This window comes from Zingiber officinale, unplaced genomic scaffold (assembly GCF_018446385.1).
Source record: "Zingiber officinale cultivar Zhangliang unplaced genomic scaffold, Zo_v1.1 ctg125, whole genome shotgun sequence".
Lineage (NCBI taxonomy): Eukaryota > Viridiplantae > Streptophyta > Magnoliopsida > Zingiberales > Zingiberaceae > Zingiber > Zingiber officinale.
Genome location: NW_024589821.1, coordinates 587,796 through 606,851, shown reverse-complemented (window position 1 = coordinate 606,851; position 19,056 = coordinate 587,796). Strand labels below are relative to the sequence as shown.

Here is a 19,056-nt window from a genome sequence, read left to right as displayed (position 1 = left end):
ATTCTAAACAGTATGCGCCAAATTGATATGATTCCATAACTATAACTAATTCCCAACTTACCGAAACACAAGATTTGAACCAAACAAATCTTTTTAAAAAGTTGTAGGTTGTTGCAAATTTGAGTGAAAAAATTCTTGGAAATTCCAACCCTAGAATAGGAGTATCAAAAGTTCAATTAATTAACTCATTGAATTTATTCATCTACAAATTGCTTTTAAAGTGTCAATTGTATCACCAAAAATTGAAAAGTATATCACTTTGTATTTTTCATAAAGAACCAACTTGGTTAAGTAATAATGAAAGCAATTTAAACTATATGCTTTACAATGAAACTTTGGAGGACTACACAATGTATACTAAGCATCAGACTATCATCCTGCAATGGAAGGGCACAATTCACCATATGATTCACAAGAAATGATGATACATGCTGAATGAGTAACAAGGATAGCAATAAATACAAGCTCGACATGGAACCAAGAAAAAACCAAGTCAGACTAACATAGTTAACTCACTGTATTCAGCTTGAACAATATTTATAGTTCCAAGCATTGATATATTGCTTACTCCCAAGCTTGTCAAGAACGAGATCTCAAATACAATGAGAGGTTCACAAGATAGGAGCATAAATGTAAGATCATACAATTAACCAACAATAATTTTTTGCCATATCAAAATAAGATGTTATCATCATTGTTGTCAACATCAACAACCTATATTTGTCCCAACTCTTTGGGGTCAGATACAATAACCCAAACCCAATGAATTCAATGAGATAATATTATTGTCACAAACATATTTGAAGATTCACGAAGTACCTCCTATTAGAATACCACACTAAAATTGATTGGCTAACTACTTAGGATTCAAAAGCTTGATCTGCTAGAAAAGTGACCACTCTTTATATTTATATACTTAATAGATATGATCTGCTAGGAGCATTAATGTAAGGGCATTAAATGAATAGGTACTCAAAGAATTCACTCTTAGCAACAAGACACACAGGTAGCACTTAGACATGTTAGTTCACAGCATGCTTTATGTCCTGGATTTTGGTGCCTGACCATAACCAAGTTTGAATACTTCCAACTATCTCAAATTCCATTTGAAATCTATTAATGAAACTTCACGCGATTATATCAAACATGACAGCAACTTTAGACAAAAGTCTAATTGGCAATGAGTATAGATAGAATACCCAAACTGATAATACAACAGCATAGAGCTCGAAGCTCATGGTCCCAAAGAAGAATAGAACCACATTAAATCTACTAGTCTACATAATAAAGACTATTTCCACAACTTAAATGTGTGACCATAAGATCAGTAAAACTCCCCTTTTTGTCACTAACAATAACCATAATAAAAGAAAAACTTTAAATTTTTCCGAGGATAATACAAATTAAATTTGGTATCTCAAAACTTAAATTTTTTCCAATCAGTAATACAAATTTGGTATCACATGCATTTACGATTTACCCTCTTGTACTGCTTTGGCTAACAATATACTTGTACACTTTATTTTTGCTACCATATCAAATAATAATAAGAGTGTGAGTGTCCATGGACCAACAAACATGCCGAGGGAGGGTTAGTTACTCAAAAATCTTTTCACCTATTGTGAATAGTAAAAAAAGAAAGAACTAAATATGCAGAGATAGGCTGGGATCAAGAAGACATTTTTCCAACATTGTATGCTTGTAAGATCCATATCAGCTGACTTTGCGGCCTCCAAGATCCTTCCGGTGAGCCCGACGCCAACGATACCAGCTAAGGTCCCGGCGGTATTCGAAACTCCCATAACAATTCCTACATATCGCGGAGCCACGTCCATGTGATTTACAGCGAACCCGGCTCTTCCAAGTGTTAAGAATCCAAGAGAAATCGAAGAGCATATGACAGTCCAGGAGGGATTCCTGAATAGTGGAATGGCCATTAGAGCAAGAGCTGCAATGACAAAGCCGATGGTGTTGAGAAGCTTCCGAGTCTTGGTCACTGATAAGAACCTTCTTGTGATTAAGTGATTAGCTAAAATCCCTCCTGTGTTTGAGAAGATGAACATGTTGAAGTAAGGAATCATCTTAGAAGATCCCATGTCCTGAAGACTGAGCTGAAGGCCGAATTCAAAGTACGTTGGCAACCAGTTCATTAGTACGTACAATGCGTAGTGAAAGGTGAAGTTGTTTACCACGATTGCCCAAATCGGTAAGTTGAAAATTATCTTCTTCCAAGGAATTTTACTGAAGCGCCTCAGGTTTCCAGCACTTGGGATTTTCTTTTCTCTTGAAACAGGCAAGTTGTGATCTCCGAAACCTGCAGCAGCAACTTTGGGATGTTCGGAACGAACTGGATCACTAGAAAAACCTAAACCAGAGAAATGACCACATGATACCCAGAGCTGATTCAACCATGAAAACTGACTGAGGTCCCTTGTATTTTACCAGACTTGGCAACACAAGCATACCACCAGCTGCTCCTAGGTACATCCCGAATGTCGTAAGAGAAACAGAACACGAGCGCTCATGGGGAGGGACCCATTGTGCTAGAATTGTGTGAATGGATGGGAATATAAAGCCTTGTGCCACACCTACAAGGAAGCGGGCAACAACCATCATATTCACTTTGCCGGCATCTAGTGGAGCAAATGCACATGTTAGCGACCACAGCAAAAACGAAAACAGCAGAACTCGTCGTCCTCCAACATATTGTGCAGCCAAACCCCCAGGCACTTGTGACACAACATATCCATAGTAGAATACCGAAAGTATTAGACCCTTGCTTGATTGATTCACACCAATGCTATCTGCAGCCGCTGTGTACGCAATTGAAAATCCTATTCGCTCTAGATAGCACACACTTGTGTAGATAAAGGTTAATAAAATGATACTGTACCGCTTTGGAAATCTCATCTTCTTCAACAGTTCCATTAGTTTATATCATGGAGTATATGCGCATGTATTCAAATTTAACTCCTTGTGTCATTATTGTTCTTCAACAAAGATAATCCTGCACTCTTCTCTCACTCTGCATGATTTGGGAATATTGGCATGTTAAAGAAGACAATTAAACAAAATTATCTTAGTCTATAGGACTTGAAGCGATCTTCATAAACAAAATTAAAAAATCTGAAGCCATGGATGGCCATATTACGGAAGATAATTATGGAATCTTGCTGAAGCAACAAAAAGCTGACAATTGATAATCAATTGGAAAACACACCACTGGATGAAAAATATACAGATGAAACTGATCAACATTCTGATTGAGTCAGCACAAACAAAATGAAGGGCTTTCTACTAGGACAATCAAGCCATTGGAAGAAGACTAATTTGTTGAGATTTATTTTCTTAATAATGTATGTATTTATGTGTGTTTTAGATTGATGTGGTGGTTTTGGGAAGTCGATAGTGCATTAAGACATGCAGTCTATTAAATCACTATGCATTGCAATCTGAGACACGAGATTCATTTTCATATCAGTAGACTTAAGAGTTGATGTTGCAGATGAAGTTTTAAACACCAAAAGGGTTCAACAATAGTCCAGTCTTGTACCAAATTTACAACTTCAATGATTTAGGAAGATAGTCCAGTCAATGGAAACAAAAGTCCAGTCTTGATCATAATCCGGTTGTAAAACTAGTTAAAATGGTTTAGGCGAGGCAAGAAATATCAGTAATTGATTTAACATCCAAAATGTCAATTGAGTGATAGATTTACGGAAATCTAGAAGAAAACATAGGGAGGATATGCCATAAACTATAGGGAAGGAGATGCCCTAGGGTAGGAGATGCCAGAAACCATAGGGCAGGAAACCAACCTTGTTGAAGAGCTGATGGGGTTGCATGATTGAATTGGTTAGAGACGGCGGCCTCAAACTCGAACTCCTAGAAAGCACCTGCCTCTTCTTCCTGTGGGCAGGAAACCTCAAAGAGGAAGAGACGACGCTGCAGGGAAAGGAAAGAAGGGGGGTGGGGGGGGTGGGAGAGGGAAGACATGAGCGCGACCGAAAGGAAAGGAAGACGAAAATACAAAGGCGACAATGGAAACCTAGCTCTCGGCTGAAAGGAAAAGTAGAAGAGATGATAGAAAAATATTATAATCAGTTCAAACTTATTACTTCCGCACAGAAGTATATGAATTTTATTTTGAGTTATTACTTCATCAAATATAAATTATGAAATAAAATATTAGTAAAAATTAGTAGTGAGACCCACGGTTTTTAATCAATGAAGCCTAAAATGAAATTTACTTCATCAAATTTATTATCTAAGCTAATTATCATATATACTTGATGAAATAATATATGATAATTAACTTCGATAATAAATTTGATGAAATAAATTTCATTTTATACTTCGTTGATTAAAAACCGTGGATCTCACTACTAGTTTTTACTAATATTTTACTTCATAATTTATATTTGATGAAGTAATAACTCACAATATAAAATTCATATACTTATGTGCGGAAGTAATAAGTTTAAACTGATTATAATATTTTTTCTATTTATTAATAAATTAATCGGTTTATTATTTTTAAACTAATCCTTTGATAAAATCCTAACTCCTAACTTAGCGTTTTTTTTTCGAAAACAAGTCTTCACCGCCCCCGACTCACATCTCTTCTACTTTTCCTTTCAGCCGAGAGCTAGGTTTCCATCGTCGCCTTTGTATTTTCATCTTCCTTTCCTTTCAGTTGCGCGCATGTCTTCCCTCCCCCCCTCTTTCCTTTCCCTGCAGCATCGTGTCTTACTCTTTGAGGTTTCCTGGCCACGGGAAGAAGAGACAAGTGCTTTCTAGTAGTTCGAGTTTGAGGCCGCCGTCTCTAACCGATCCGATCCTGCAGCCCCATCAGCTCTTCAACCAAGTTGGTTCCCACTTGAAAATTATGAGAGAATTATTTTCCACTTGAAGACCTAGGTAATCTCCTTACACATATTTACAAGTGAGCAAGATTAGGACTTAGCCTCAAATTGATTTGAATATATTATAAAAACTCTAAGTCCTCTTAACAATTTTGGTAGAAAATATTATGACTAACTATTAGAACTAACAAAAGAGGAATGGGCTCATTATATTGCACTTCTCTCTAATACAATGAATCAAATTTTAACCTATTAAGCACTTTTAATTTATGAAGGATGTAAAGATTTTCTAAAAGTCTAGTGATATATATAACCTTGTATAAAGTGTTGAATTTTGGGCAAACACGGTTTGATGATGATGATAACATAAACACTTTTCAAAATCATCTAAATGAATATAACAACCATAAGAGGAAGTAGCACCAAGAAATCTAGCATTATTGTGCAAGTTGGGAATAGATTATGACACACAAAAATACAAAGATTTGAAAGACATAACGATAAGAACCTACCTTGCAACTAGCAACAACTCCTTGAAAGACAAACTAACAGTTGTATCTATACACCAACACTAACCATTTAAGTTTGACAGATGTAGAACCCACAAGCAACCAAACACTCATATCAAATATAGAATTTTCACAATTATAATATTTATTGACTTGAAACACCGGTTATAAAAACCAAGGATGAAACACAACCAAATTTCAGCCCGAACAGAGATGTATGGGCATATGGGCATATAATACCATGATTCATAGAAACAAGTGGATAAAAGCCTTCCTCAAATACAAATCTAAGCCAAAATTACCTCAAAAGTCTTGGTCTTCACGCCTACAAGTGGGATCTCAACTAGATATGTCAAACAATCCCCGCACAACTTCCAGACCCTAAATGAAGCAAAATCACACATCAAACACTACCAAAGATATAAATAAAAAGAAAGTATAATTAATTCAGATCAGATCTGAACTTGGACAAACATCGCCTTCGACATATCACCTCACTCAACACACAAAATTGCAACATCGAAGAGATTGAGGAATCCAAATAATTTGAAGCTACAAAAGAGAAAGGAGAGTTAGAAACAAGATGTTGATCGTCGTTTCAATGAGTTGGCTCGACAAGTTCCCCTGCTCCAAACCCTAGGTCTGCTTCGATGGATAGACGACAGGGAAGGAAGAAAATGGACGAACTCGCGAGAGGCGACCACTGCTGTGGATTACTCCAAATCAGAAGAGGAGGAAGAAGATGTTTTGGATCAGTCGGCAAAAAGGATGACTGCGCTCGCATGATGTTTTGGATCGGTGGAATGAGGGTTTCGTGATCGGTCTCATTGTCATATTGCAGAAATGGATCTTGACCGTTAAAATTTAAAGGGACGGAGGAGATTAAGTACCACGCCATCCTTATGAGGATCTATCATGAGGGTGGAATTGTTCTAAATGACTATAAGTAAATCCTAATGAATATTTTCCTTGTTTAATGGGACGGTAAATAAATTTGTGTAACGGGTTCTTTGCAACTAACCGCACAAAAAAAATTGTGATTTAAAAAAAAGTCATTTATTTTAAGACTTTTGAAAAATATTTTTAGGGCATATTTGATAGTTATATAAATTAAACGGATAGATTATGATATGTTTATTTTGTTTAAGGTAATGAATATAAAAATTAATCATCACATTATGTTTTTTTAATAAACATTATGTATATAAAATTAAACTATTGCTAAACTAAGAAAATATAGAATAATTCGATTACCTTCTAAGATTTTAAATATGTTTTAAATTTTTATTTAGTTATAGTGATAAAATGATATCATTAATGAAATTATTTATTTGATTTATCTAATTTTTTCAATTAACTTAAATTATATAGTTTATTTAATTTATTTAAATTATTCAACTTTGTTTGATCGAAAGCGCTAGGGGGGGGGGGGGGTGAATAGCGCTTGTGGTTATTTCGTTTGTTTCGTATTCAGAAATCGTTCGAGAGTAATGCAGCGGAAATAAAGGAAAAATCAAGCACAGAAAAGACCCAAGTGTTTTTACTTGGTTTGGAGCCTTGGGGGACTCCTACTCCAAGGCTCTCGCTCGTTGAGCGATTACTTTGAGCAATTCACTATCAAATCGTAATAGTATAGATATGAATTAAGTACAACAGAATTAAGCAATACCGACAACAAAGAAACGAAAGCTGGAGCTCCGGGTCGTCGGGGTTATGTTGCAGCACTTCGGGATCGTCTCGTTAGCAGCTTGTAGCGTTAGGATTGCTCAGGAGTTATGTTTTTTTTTTGCTGTTGCTCGAATCCCTCTTTTATACAGTGCTGGAGGCGCCTCCAAGCCTGTCCGAGGTGCCTCCAGGCCGCTGAGTCGCACGGGTGGATCAGTGCAAGCCTGGTCGCGCCTTATCCCTCTAAAGGCGCCTCCAAGCTGCTCCAAGGCGCCTCCAACGCCTGGTCCAAGGCGCCTCTAGCTTCCTCCGAGGCGCCTCCAGCTCCTCTGGACAGCTGGCTTCGGCTTGTACCCGAGGCGCCTCCATAGGTGCTTGGAGGCGTCTCGGACACTGTTCATCCGAGGCCAAAGTTGTTTCTTTGTTCCTGTAAAGTGTGTTAGTCCCAAACACATACCCTGCAAAACAAAGTTAGCACAAGAAATGATATAACAAATAATAGTCGACATTCATCGGACTGTCCGGGTCTGACTTCGGATTTTCGACCGGAAACCTTAGGTCGACTCGACGCCTACTGTTCCCTCTATGGGGAACGCGCCCTCACCTACTCCACTCAGGAGATTTACCTATTGCTAGTACGATCCTCCAGATCGACTGGACTTTTGCTCGGCGCTCGATGCTTTCGGACTTTCTGTTGAACTCCCGCTTCTTGGCCTGTCCAGTCTTTCACCTGGTTCGTGACACCACGACTTTTCACCTAGGGTTACCACCCCCTAGGACTTTTGCCTGAAGCTCTCGACCCACCAAGACTTTCCGCATAGGGTTACCACCCCCTATGACCTAGGGTTACCACCCCCTAGGGTTTTCACCTTGTCTAACTGCAGCTAGGGCTTTTACCTAAGAGCACTTAGGACTTTCCTGCAAGCTCCATGAACTTATTAGATCACAAGATGACTTAACTTTGAACTCTTTACCATTATCAAAACTTGGGTTCGATCGTCTGATGCTTCCCGCACCAATAATCTCCCCCTTTTTGATTATGACAACTCAGATTCAAAGTTAAGTAAAATAAAATGCATAAATAAACATAAGCATGCTTTTAAATAAGAAGTTTAAGCACAAACGTAAGCATACTTAAGTGACAAGCTAAGGAAATTTTAAGCTTTATAAAGGTTAAGGTAACTTTAAAATTTTCAAAGTTAAGGCTCCCCCTTAAGGTTCCCCCTTAATAAGAGAATCCTTAATTTGAATTTTTGTCCTACTCTCCCCCTTTGCCATAAATCAAAAAAAACTTTGTAGGAAAAACTTAGTGAAACATGTTGAAGCCTAAAAAATACTTGTAGGGAAACCTTTGTAAGAGAAATTTTGCTAAGTGAAAATAGTTTAAGTGCCAAATAACTATGTTTAGCCAAAATTTTGAAGACTTAAGCTTTTAAAGACTTTATTTAAAGATATTTGATTAAACTTAAAAGTCTTTTAAAAAGGAATTTTCTTAAGTACGAAAATTGAATTATGTTTAGGAAAAACTTTTAAAGAGGACAGTTAGCTTTTAAAAACGAATGTTTGGCTAATTTTGAAGAGCTATTCAAACGCATGGCTTTTTATAATTAATTTTCATTGTAAAACTCTTAGCTAAATGTATAAAGAGATAATTCTTCAATAAAGCTTAAAAGATTTACTTAAGAAAAGTTTAGCCAATTTTGAAACTTAGGTGAAATCTTTAAGTTGATTAATTTTTGAAAAATATTTTTTAAGTTGATTAAATTTTGAAAAATATTTTAAGTTAATTGAATTTTGAAAAATATTTTAAGTTAATTAAATTTTGAAAAATAATTTAAGTTAATTAAATTTTTGAAAAATATTTTTAGTTGATTAAATTTTTGAAAAATATTTTTAGTTAATTGAATTTTGAAAAATATTTTAAGTTAATTAAATTTTGAAAAATATTTTAAGTTAATAAAATTTTTGAAAAATATTTTTAGTTGATTAAATTTTTGAAAAATATTTTTAGTTGATTAAATTTTTGAAAAATATTTTAAGTTAATTAAATTTTTGAAAAATATTTATGTTAATTAATTTTTGAAAAATATTTTAAGTTGATTAAATTTTGAAAAATATTTTAAGTTGATTAAATTTTGAAAAATATTTTAAGTTAAAAATTATTATTTTTATTTAATTACGAATTTTAGTTTAATTTCAAAAATTAATTTCAAATTTAATTTTAATTTGAATTTCAAATTTTATATCTTGAATTTCAAATTTGATTTGAATTTTGAATTTGAATTTGAATTTCAAATTTATATTCTGAATTTCAAATTGATTTTAATTTTCTGTTCCTTAGTCATCTCACCCAATCTAAGTTTTCAATCAGGGAATCCTATAATTTTTGTTAGATGAATTAGGTTCAAATTTAGGGTTTTGGTTTAACTTTTTGTTAGATTCAGGTTTGACTTTGGGTTCAACAAGTAGACATTTTTTGGATAAACTTCTGGACTATGGTGAGTCACAAGGACATCATTAAAGTAACCATGTCTTCGAGGTTTTCCAAATGGTCCTACCCATTAAACTTAGTACAAAACCTTGGTCTACTGGTTAGGATCCATAAAGGGTAGCTTCGGTCAGTTCCACTTAGCCAAATGCACCAGGTCGAAGCCATATCTTCCTAGACATGCGATGACTAAGCTTCCCCAACGTACTATCATCCAATACTTCACCAGTACCGTTAATCAAGTTAACCCTAACCCATTTTTATTCTAACCTTAATTACCATACCGGATAGTCTACTCTTGGTTACCTTTATCGGGTAGATTAATTTTGGAGGTGCCAGATATTCTGGAGCATTCCCTTGGATTTTTAAGATTTTGTAAAAATTTAATTTCAATTTGAATTTCAAATTTTTTTATTTTGATTTTAATTTTTGTTTCAATTAATTTAATTTTAATTACGAATTTTAATTTTTATTAATTTAGTTTTAATTTTAATTTTGATTTTAAATTTGAATTTCAAATTATTTAATTTAAATTTTGGATTTTAATTTGATTAATTTAATTTTAATTATGAATTTTAATTTTAATTAATTTAGTTTTAATTACAAATTTAAAATTTTAATTAATTTAGTTTTAATTACAAATTTTAATTTTAATTAATTTAGTTTTAATTTTAATTCTGATTTTAAATTTTAATTTAAATTTTGGATTTTGATTTGATTTTTGATTTAATTTTAATTTTAATTTTTAATTTGAATTTTGAATTTTAATTAAATTTTATTTTTATTGTTTTTCTTCCAGCTCCCCCTGGATCATACCCTCGATACGGTTTGCCGAGATAATGTATTTGATCCTTAGGGACCCAATATTGACCAAGTCTAACTTGATTAATCAGGTTGGATTTGGGTACACATGCTTGAACTGATTTACTATTTTGTCTATTTACTAAGGAAAGGTAAGATCTATATTTCTTTTTGGTTTTGTAACCTAGCCCAATTTTGTTGTAAACGGCTCTCTGTGTGTCAAGAATTAGGTTAAGGTTCTTGGAACCCAAGAAGAACTATTCTAAAGTTTTCTCCAAATCCTTGACTTGAGTCTTTAGACTAGAATTTTCTTCCTCAAGTTTTTGAACTTGAGTTGAACTTCTAGTCTAACCTGGGTCAGGCAAGATTTTGGAGTACTAGTCACTTCTTTAAGGACTACTACTTCCTTTAGAAGTGACTTGACCTTAAGGTTTGATTTTACTAATTTGCGTAACAAGTAATTAACTAAATTATTAAGTCGAGGAATACTTACAGCGGCAAGCCCTAGTCCAAGGCGCCTCCAGCTTCCTCCGAGGCGCCTCCAGCTCCTCTGGACAGCTGGCTTCGGCTTGCACCCGAGGCGCCTCGAAGCCCCATGGAGGCGCCTCGAACAATGTTCATCCGAGGTCAAATGTGCTTCTTTGTTCCTGCAAAATGTGTTAGTCCCAAACACAAACCATGCAAAACAAAGTTAGCACAGAAATATGATGAATAATATTTTGACAGTCTCCGGACTGTCCGAGTCTGACTTCGGATTTCCTACCGGAAACCCTAGGTCGACCCGACGCCTACTGTTCCCTCTACGGGGAACGCGTCCTCACCTACTTCACTCAGGAGATTTACCTGTTGCCAGTGCGATCCTCCAGATCGACGGGACTTTTGCTCAGCGTTCGAAGCTTCCTGACTTTCTGCTGGACTTCCGCTTCCCGGTTAATCCAGTCTTTCACCTGGTTTGCGACACCAGGACTTTCACCTAGGGTTACCACCTCTAGGGTTTTTGCCTGAAGCTCTCGACCCTAAACCCTAAACCCTAAACCTTAAAACCCTAAACCCTAAACCCTAAGTTTTAATTTTTAAAATAATTTTTAAGTTAAGTTTTAATTTTTTAAATAAAAAATTTAAGTTTTAATTTTTAAAATAAAATTATAAGTTTTAATTTTTAAAATAATTTTTAAGGAAAAAAATTTAAGTTTTAATTTTAAAATAATTTTTAAGGAGAAAATTTTAAATTTTAATTTTTAAAATAATTTTTAAGGAGAAAATTTTAAGTTTTAATTTTAAAATAATTTTTAAGGAGAAAAATTAAAGTTTAAATTTTTAAAATATATTTTAAGTTTAAAAAAACTTTAACTTTTAATTTTTAAAATAATTTTAAGTTTAAAAAAACTTTAAATTTTAATTTTTAAAATAATTTTAAGATGAAATTGACAATATATAGCGTCAGCGCCGAACTCTATAGCAATAATAAGAGACGACTTTCCCTTCACCGTCGTGCCCGCGCCTATGAGCTGCTCGATCCGGCCACGCCGAAAAGCGCCTCTGGCGCCGTCCTTCATCCTCCATTTCAAATAGCAGCAACGCTGTCAAGACTATAGATGCTGAGAAGTCGGAATGTTATTCATCTAAATTTTGGCACAGCATAAGACGTTCCTGTACCGGAACATTCGTTCTAGCTATTCCATGTTCGTTCCGACGAACCATGCGTTTCACGGAACGGTCATGGTTCGGATATATATATCACTTAATAAATTTTTTTAATTTATGGTTAATTTATTAGTAATTTATCGTATTAAATATTTAATGATATACTAATTATTTAAAGTTGTGTAAAAAAATACTAAATAATAATAATAATACTAAATAATAAATATTATATATATATATAATGATAATAATTAAAATTAATTAAAATTTAATCTAATTAAATTTACTTAGAAAAATAATAATAATATATATAATAGTAAATAAGAAAATGAGTTTATATGATTATATAGATTTTGTTTAGATTTTTTAAAAATTTAAAATGATTTTTTATTATATTATATATTAAAATGATTTTATTTTTAGAAAATAAATTTTATTTATTAAATTATCCGTCTCCTCTCTCTTGTCTCACTTCTCACACGTAGCAACACTAAATTGCCACCGCCGCCGCCTTCTTCGACAGCGCTCAAGCTTCCCGCTCAGGCCACGTCGGAGCGCCTCCAACGTCGTTTTTCGATTCCCGTTCCGTTCCGCCGTTCCGATCCGTTCTTTTACTGTTATAACATCCGAGAACGGCATTTCAGAGCAAGCCACGTTATTTATCGGAACTTTGGAACGGCGTGAGACGTTCCCGTGCCGGAACGCCGGTTTCGACCGTTCCACGCCCGTTCCGACGAACCATGTCCTCATTCGACTGATCCAAAACATCTGCGAGCGATTTCTCCTTTTGCAGCAACTGATCCAAAACATCTTCTTCCTCCTCTTCTGATTTGGAGTAATCCACAGCAGTGGTCGCCTCTTGCGAGTTCGTCCATCTTCTTCCTTCCCTGCCGTCTGCCCATCGAAGCAGACCTAGGGTTTGGAGCAGGGGACCTTGTCGCGCCAACTTACTGAAACGACGGTCAACATCTCGTTTCTAACTCTCCTTCCTTTCATGTAGCTTCAAATTATTTGGATTCCTCAATCTCTTCGTTGTTGCAATTTTGTGTGTTGAGGGAAGTGATGTGTCGAAGGAGATGTTTGTCTGAGATCAAATCTGAATTAATTATACTTTCTTTTTATTTATATTTTTGGTAGTGTTTGATGTGTGATATTGCCTGATTTAGGGTCTGGAAGTTGTTCAGGGATTGTTTGACATATACTAGTCAAGATCTGACTTGTAGGCGCGAAGACCAAGAATTTTGAGGTAATTTTGACCTAGATTTGTTTGAGGAAGGCTTTTATCCACTTGTTTCTATGAATCATGGTATTATATGCGCATACATTTCTACTCGGGCTGAAATTTGGTTGTGTTTCATCCTTGGTTTTTATAACCGGTGTTTCAAGTCAATAAATATTATAATTGCTGAGATTCTATATCTGATACGAGTGTTTGGTTGCTTGTGGTTCTACATCTGTCAAACTTAATTGGTCAGTGTTGGTGTATAGATACATGAGTTGTTAGTATGTCTTTCAAGGAATTGTTGCTGGTTGCAAGGTAGGTTCTTATCGTTATGTTTCAAATCACGGTATTTTTGTGTATCGTAATCTATTGCCAACTTGCACAATAATGTTAGATTTCTAGGTGCTGCTTCGTCTACTGGTTATTATAATCATTTAGATGATTTTGAAAAGTGTTTATGTTATCATCATTATCAAACCTTGTTTGCCTAACAATTCAACACTTTATACAAGGCTATAAGTATCACTAGAATTTTAGAAAATCTTTACATCCTCCATAAATTAAAAGTGCTTAATAGGTTAAAATTTAATTTTCATTTTATCAGAGAGAAATGCAATATAATGAGACCATACCTCATTTGTTAGCTATAATAGTTAGTCATAACATTTGCTGCCAAAATTGTTAACAGGACTTAGAGTTTTTATAATGTATTCAAATCATTTTTTGAGGTCAAGTCCTAATTTTACTGACTTGTAAATATGTGTAAGGAGATTACGTAGGGCTTCAAGTGGAAAAAAATTCTCTTATAATTTTGACAATTTTATAACAAAATTAGGTGCCAAGAAAACTTAGTATACCTTTTTTTTTTTTTTCATTTTATCTAACCACCTTTTCTCCTGCTAATATTTCATCAAAAAAACATTTGTTTATTTGTCATCACCATGCCTCTTAACTGCTCTTTATGATTAGGTTTTTCAAAAAAAAGAATTCATTTATCCATTAATTTTTTAGATGTCCTAATCAGGAACATGCTTTTCTTGTTTAAGATTGAAGAATCTAAGATTAGTTATGTAAAATATTCAAGGGATCATGATGTTTTAAATTTGATTGTATATAGTACATAGGTATAGGAGACTTTTATAGGTAGAGGATTCTCTTTTCATTTGGCCTATATATTAGTATAGGAGACTCAGACAAAAATATATTGGGCATATTATTAATTATGACACATTATTAATTATCTCATGCTATCACGACCATCAATTGGAGTTCGTGATTAAGGTACTTCGGGGACAAATCTAATCTCCAAAACCCCGGACCGCATGACACCAAGGGAACTTAAAGAACTGAAGTTGCAACTATAGGATCTTAATGTTAGATAAGGGATTCATACACCCCAATATTTTCTCGTTGGGAGTTCCCTATCATTTGTTAAAAAAGAAGGATTGATCACTAAAATTGTGTAACGACTATAGACAACTGAATATAGTGATCATCAAAACAAATACCCTTTGCCACGGGTAGAGGGTTTGTTTGATCAACTCAAAGACACTCATGTATACTCTTAGAGTAAAAGATGAGAGGTACCAAAGACAACATTCTGCACACGGTATGAACATCACAAGTTCTTGTAACATAGGTACCAAATTTTCCTTAGAATATTTAGTATTTCAGTTAACTATTTTGTGTGCTACATTAAATAATCTATCATATTACCTTGAATATCTTCATACATCTACAATGCCCTCATCAAGCGATTTTTTGGAACTGGTCATCTATTATTTACGATCTCTTTCTAACATTGTTTTTATGACTGAATGGAGGCATCTAACATTTTTTATCACCAGATTGGAGGTTGTCATAATTCTTTTAATTCTCAGTTCAATGTGAATACAAATTTTCAATAAAAATCCTTTTTACTGAAAGCTACTTCTCATTTTAACCCTAAGTTTTGTATGCACAACTCTACTATGGTGGCACCTGTGGATCGGAGAAGATGCTTAGCCACTTTTTTCTCTTTCTTATGCTTCTTCTACTATACTTTCTATTACTCCTCTTCTCCTTTCCCTAGCTTCTCGATGAGAATGTCGCTAATAGTTCTTGGCTTTTGGTGTTTTTTGATACTTGAGAGGAACATCTGCTGCACCTAGTCTTGAACAACATTTAGGATTGTCTTTCTGTCCTTAATTTTCTGATCTCGGAACTTTAACTATGGTGTTATCTAGGTGTATGATATTTGCTTTGTGGAAAAGCCAACAAATATTCATCCTTTATTTAGTTGAATGATATTCATCTCCAACATGCGGGCTCTCAGAAACTTACAAAGACACTGCTGGAAAAGTGCTTCACTTCTCGGAAAGAGGTGGGCAAATAACTGGTCTTAAAATTGTTTATTATTTAGCGGGTCTATTGACAGGGCTTTCTCATTTCTGAAATCTGAGTTTGTGTATATGTTACTGACAGGTGTTATTCACATGGGATTACATGCTTGAAAACGTGGCCGAATAATGTGCACTCAGTGCTGCCTAGAGAAGTTTATTGTAATTCTATCAACCAGTTGGGTTCAACTTCTGGGCATCGATTTATGTCGACAACAAGAGGAAGAAGCATGCGGAGCAAGGTGGAGAAGAGAATGTGAAGAGAAACAGGAAAAACTTTAAAAGAGATCAGACGTGCAAAAAAAATAAGAAAGAAGTTAATGACAGAAGAGGAAAGGCTACTATACAACTTACGTAGAGTAAGCTAGGATTCTAAAATTCTGCGGGTCATTCTCTCAATAAACAGTTATTGATTTGTCCTGCCTTTTCTCTATAATGTTCTTTGATTGATTTGAGGATTGACAATTTTGATCATCTTTTCCAATATCATTCCTTTCTCAACTAGTAACATTGCATACTCTTCGCCTTGCATCATTACTAGGTAGATAAGTGGTTCTAGTACCAATAAGTATTTCTGTATAAAGGGATTTGACATTTATCATAAATTTTTACTTAAAATTTCCAAACTATAGTTGCTTGTTTGTACTGACTTAACTAATATAATTATTATGTAGGCCAAGAAAAAGGTGGGATTGCTTCTTCAAAAGCTCAAAAAATATGAATTGCCAGAGTTACCACCTCCTCGGCATGATCCTGAGCTTCTTACTCTTGAGCAGCTTCAGGCTTATAAGAAGATAGGTTTCAGAAATAGAAATTATGTTCCTGTTGGAGTTCGTGGGGTCTTTGGAGGAGTAGTTCAAAACATGCATCTCCATTGGAAGTTTCATGAGACTGTGCAAGTTTGTTGTGACAATTTTCCTAGGGAAAAAATCAATGAAATGGCAACCATGATAGCAAGATTAAGTGGCGGCATTGTTGTTAATATACACGATGTGAAAACCATTATTATGTTTCGTGGACGAAATTACAGACAACCAAAGAATCTGATACCAATCAACACCCTGACTAAAAGGAAGGTACATCATGTCTCATCCACTAACTATATGCTGCAAGTGTGAAAATCAACTGATTTCATGACAGAATTTTAATCCAAATGCTTGGGGTTCATGTGAACTTGTTTACATGTTTATAACTAGAAGTTCGTGGTTTAAAAATTCCATAAGTGTTTTCTTTAGTTCTACTTTGTGCATATCCATAAATTTTGCTATTTCAAATTCTAGATTTACCTAGAATGTTCATGTTCATGTTCATGGGAAGAGTTGAACTAGCATACAAGAACTCTCATACTTGTCAAGGCATTGCATTTGCACTTTAGATTTTCATGCCATTTCAACCGCCACTTGTTGCAAAGGGTGCCTTTTCTCACTATTATTGGGATAAATTAGTGCATAGTGATCCTTTTAAATGATCACAGTTGTTCCCTTGCTTTTTGCTCTAGTCTGTTTCACTTTTTTTTTTTTCTGACAGATAAATTCTACTTCAAAGTAGTTTGTTATGTGTCATGAAGGATAATGTTCATAACATTGATGTGTAAACTGCTAATGCTACCTTAAATTACACATGATCTATTGTGTAATCTCTGTCATTCCATTGATTTTACCGTAGCTATGGTGTCAAGAGTCTTTTTTTTGTCTTGTCATATTGTAGGCCCTATTCAAAGCCAGATTTGAGCAGGCTCTTGAATCTCAAAAGTTGAACATCAAAAAAATTGAGCAAGAGCTAAGACGCAAGGGTGTCAATCCAGAGGACCCAATTGCCATGGCTAGCATTCAGAGAATTGCTACTACATTTTTTAGGGCTATTGATGAGAAACAGGGGACTCCATATATATTCCATGGGGATAAACCATCCACAGCAGAAATTGTTGATAATCTAGATGAGTCTATTGATGTACCTTCTGAGGACAGTGACCAGGAGGAACTTGACCGCTTTATTCGAGAGATTAAAGATGCTGCAGACAAAGAGTGGGAAGAGGAGGAAGCGGTAGAGAAAGAGGAACTTTCAAGAATTAGGTATTGGGGAAAAGATGACATGGGTCGGTCAAGCAGGGCACCAAATTGGAGAAGTGATAATTCAGAAGATGAGGATAGGGCTCATGTAAGGCGTTGGAATGATACTTCTACTGGATTGGGAAATACAGAGAGGAAAAATTGGGATAGTGACAATGACATGTCCACAACTTCAGAAGACGAGTGGGATTATGATGACAAAGTGAGTGATGCTACAATTGATGTTGATAGACATAACTCCTATAGTAAAGACGGGACTCGAGAAAGAGAGACGAATAAAATAAAACAGAGAAAAAGCAGGGCTGCCCCAAAGGAATATTTGAGAGATAGAGCTAGTGTTGAAACCAGATGGAGAGACCATGAAGATATCAGCCTAGATGGTGATGTTTTGGGAGATTCAGAAGATGAGGACGGACACAATTTTGTGGAATCAACAATGGGCCCTTATGATTATCTCAGCAATGAAGATTCAGAAGACAACGATAGCGGGAGTAGACAGAAGATAGGTGCGCTTGATGAGAAAAAGGGTGATGAAAGTTGGGATAGTGATTAATCAATTAGGTGCCAACCTGCAACTCATTTTATATGCAGGTGAATGGAAGTAGCAATTGAAAATTGAAACAGAAAAGGTATGTCCTCTATCTAGTCTCTAAGCTATAATTTCTGGAATTTTCTTGATTTATTTGGTGTGCCAATTTTGAAGAAGAGGAAGATCAAAGGGTGAGTGAGCATTCGGTTTCCTCCTTGCTTTCTGGAATATTCTTTTTCATTCTCGTCTTTCTTATGTCTTGCAATCTATACTCAACTTCCTTCATTGTAGGCCTTTCCACACCTTTCAAACTAAGACATTTTTATCAAACTACTTATTTCAAAAAGCTCTTGCTCGGTTCCTTCTTGCAAAATACAATCTTCTACGAGATCAAAGAGCTTCTTCTCTCTTATTGTTTGATGAAAATTCATCGTTAGGTTTTGTGGTAACCCAGCATTGGTTAAGTAAATGGGTTTCTTTCCTGTTAAATCTCAAGAAGAATAACTCCAAAGCTATAGACATCACTTTTCTCGGTCAACTGACCCGTTTGATAATACTCCGGATCTAAGTATCCAAAGGTACCTTGAATTGCAGTATGTGAGTTTAATCAAGAGGATACTTTTACCCTTAAAGTATCATCTAAAAGAATATTTGATGACTTGACGTCCCTATGAAAAATTGATATAGAAGTGTAGATAGACAAGTGCTCGTGCGGATTTTGTGGTAATTCTGAGACGATCATCCCATGATAATTTAGACTCACCTTGTAAAACATGAAGTTGAAAGGGCTCCATTAGAGATAGTTTCTAGGCAACATCCAAACTACTAACTATATTTCTATGATTGATTTGAGAAAGAATAGCAACCTCATTAATGAATTGGTCAA

General features: G+C 34.9%; 1 protein-coding gene and 1 pseudogene across 1 annotated transcript; one reads left to right on the top strand and one right to left on the bottom strand.

Annotated features, from left to right (window-relative positions):
• Positions 1 to 1,555: 1,555 nt before the first annotated feature.
• On the bottom strand, positions 1,556 to 5,751 carry LOC122035888 (annotated as a pseudogene).
• A 9,668-nt stretch (positions 5,752 to 15,419) lies between these two features.
• Positions 15,420 to 18,357, top strand: LOC122035858 (CRM-domain containing factor CFM9, mitochondrial-like). Its single transcript, XM_042594999.1, has 4 exons — positions 15,420 to 15,556; positions 15,658 to 15,931; positions 16,247 to 16,648; positions 17,280 to 18,357. The coding sequence occupies exons 2-4, from the start codon at positions 15,893 to 15,895 to the stop codon at positions 18,192 to 18,194; spliced, it is 1,356 nt and encodes a 451-aa protein (XP_042450933.1). The 5' UTR covers positions 15,420 to 15,556; positions 15,658 to 15,892; the 3' UTR covers positions 18,195 to 18,357.
• The last annotated feature ends 699 nt before the right edge of the window (positions 18,358 to 19,056 follow it).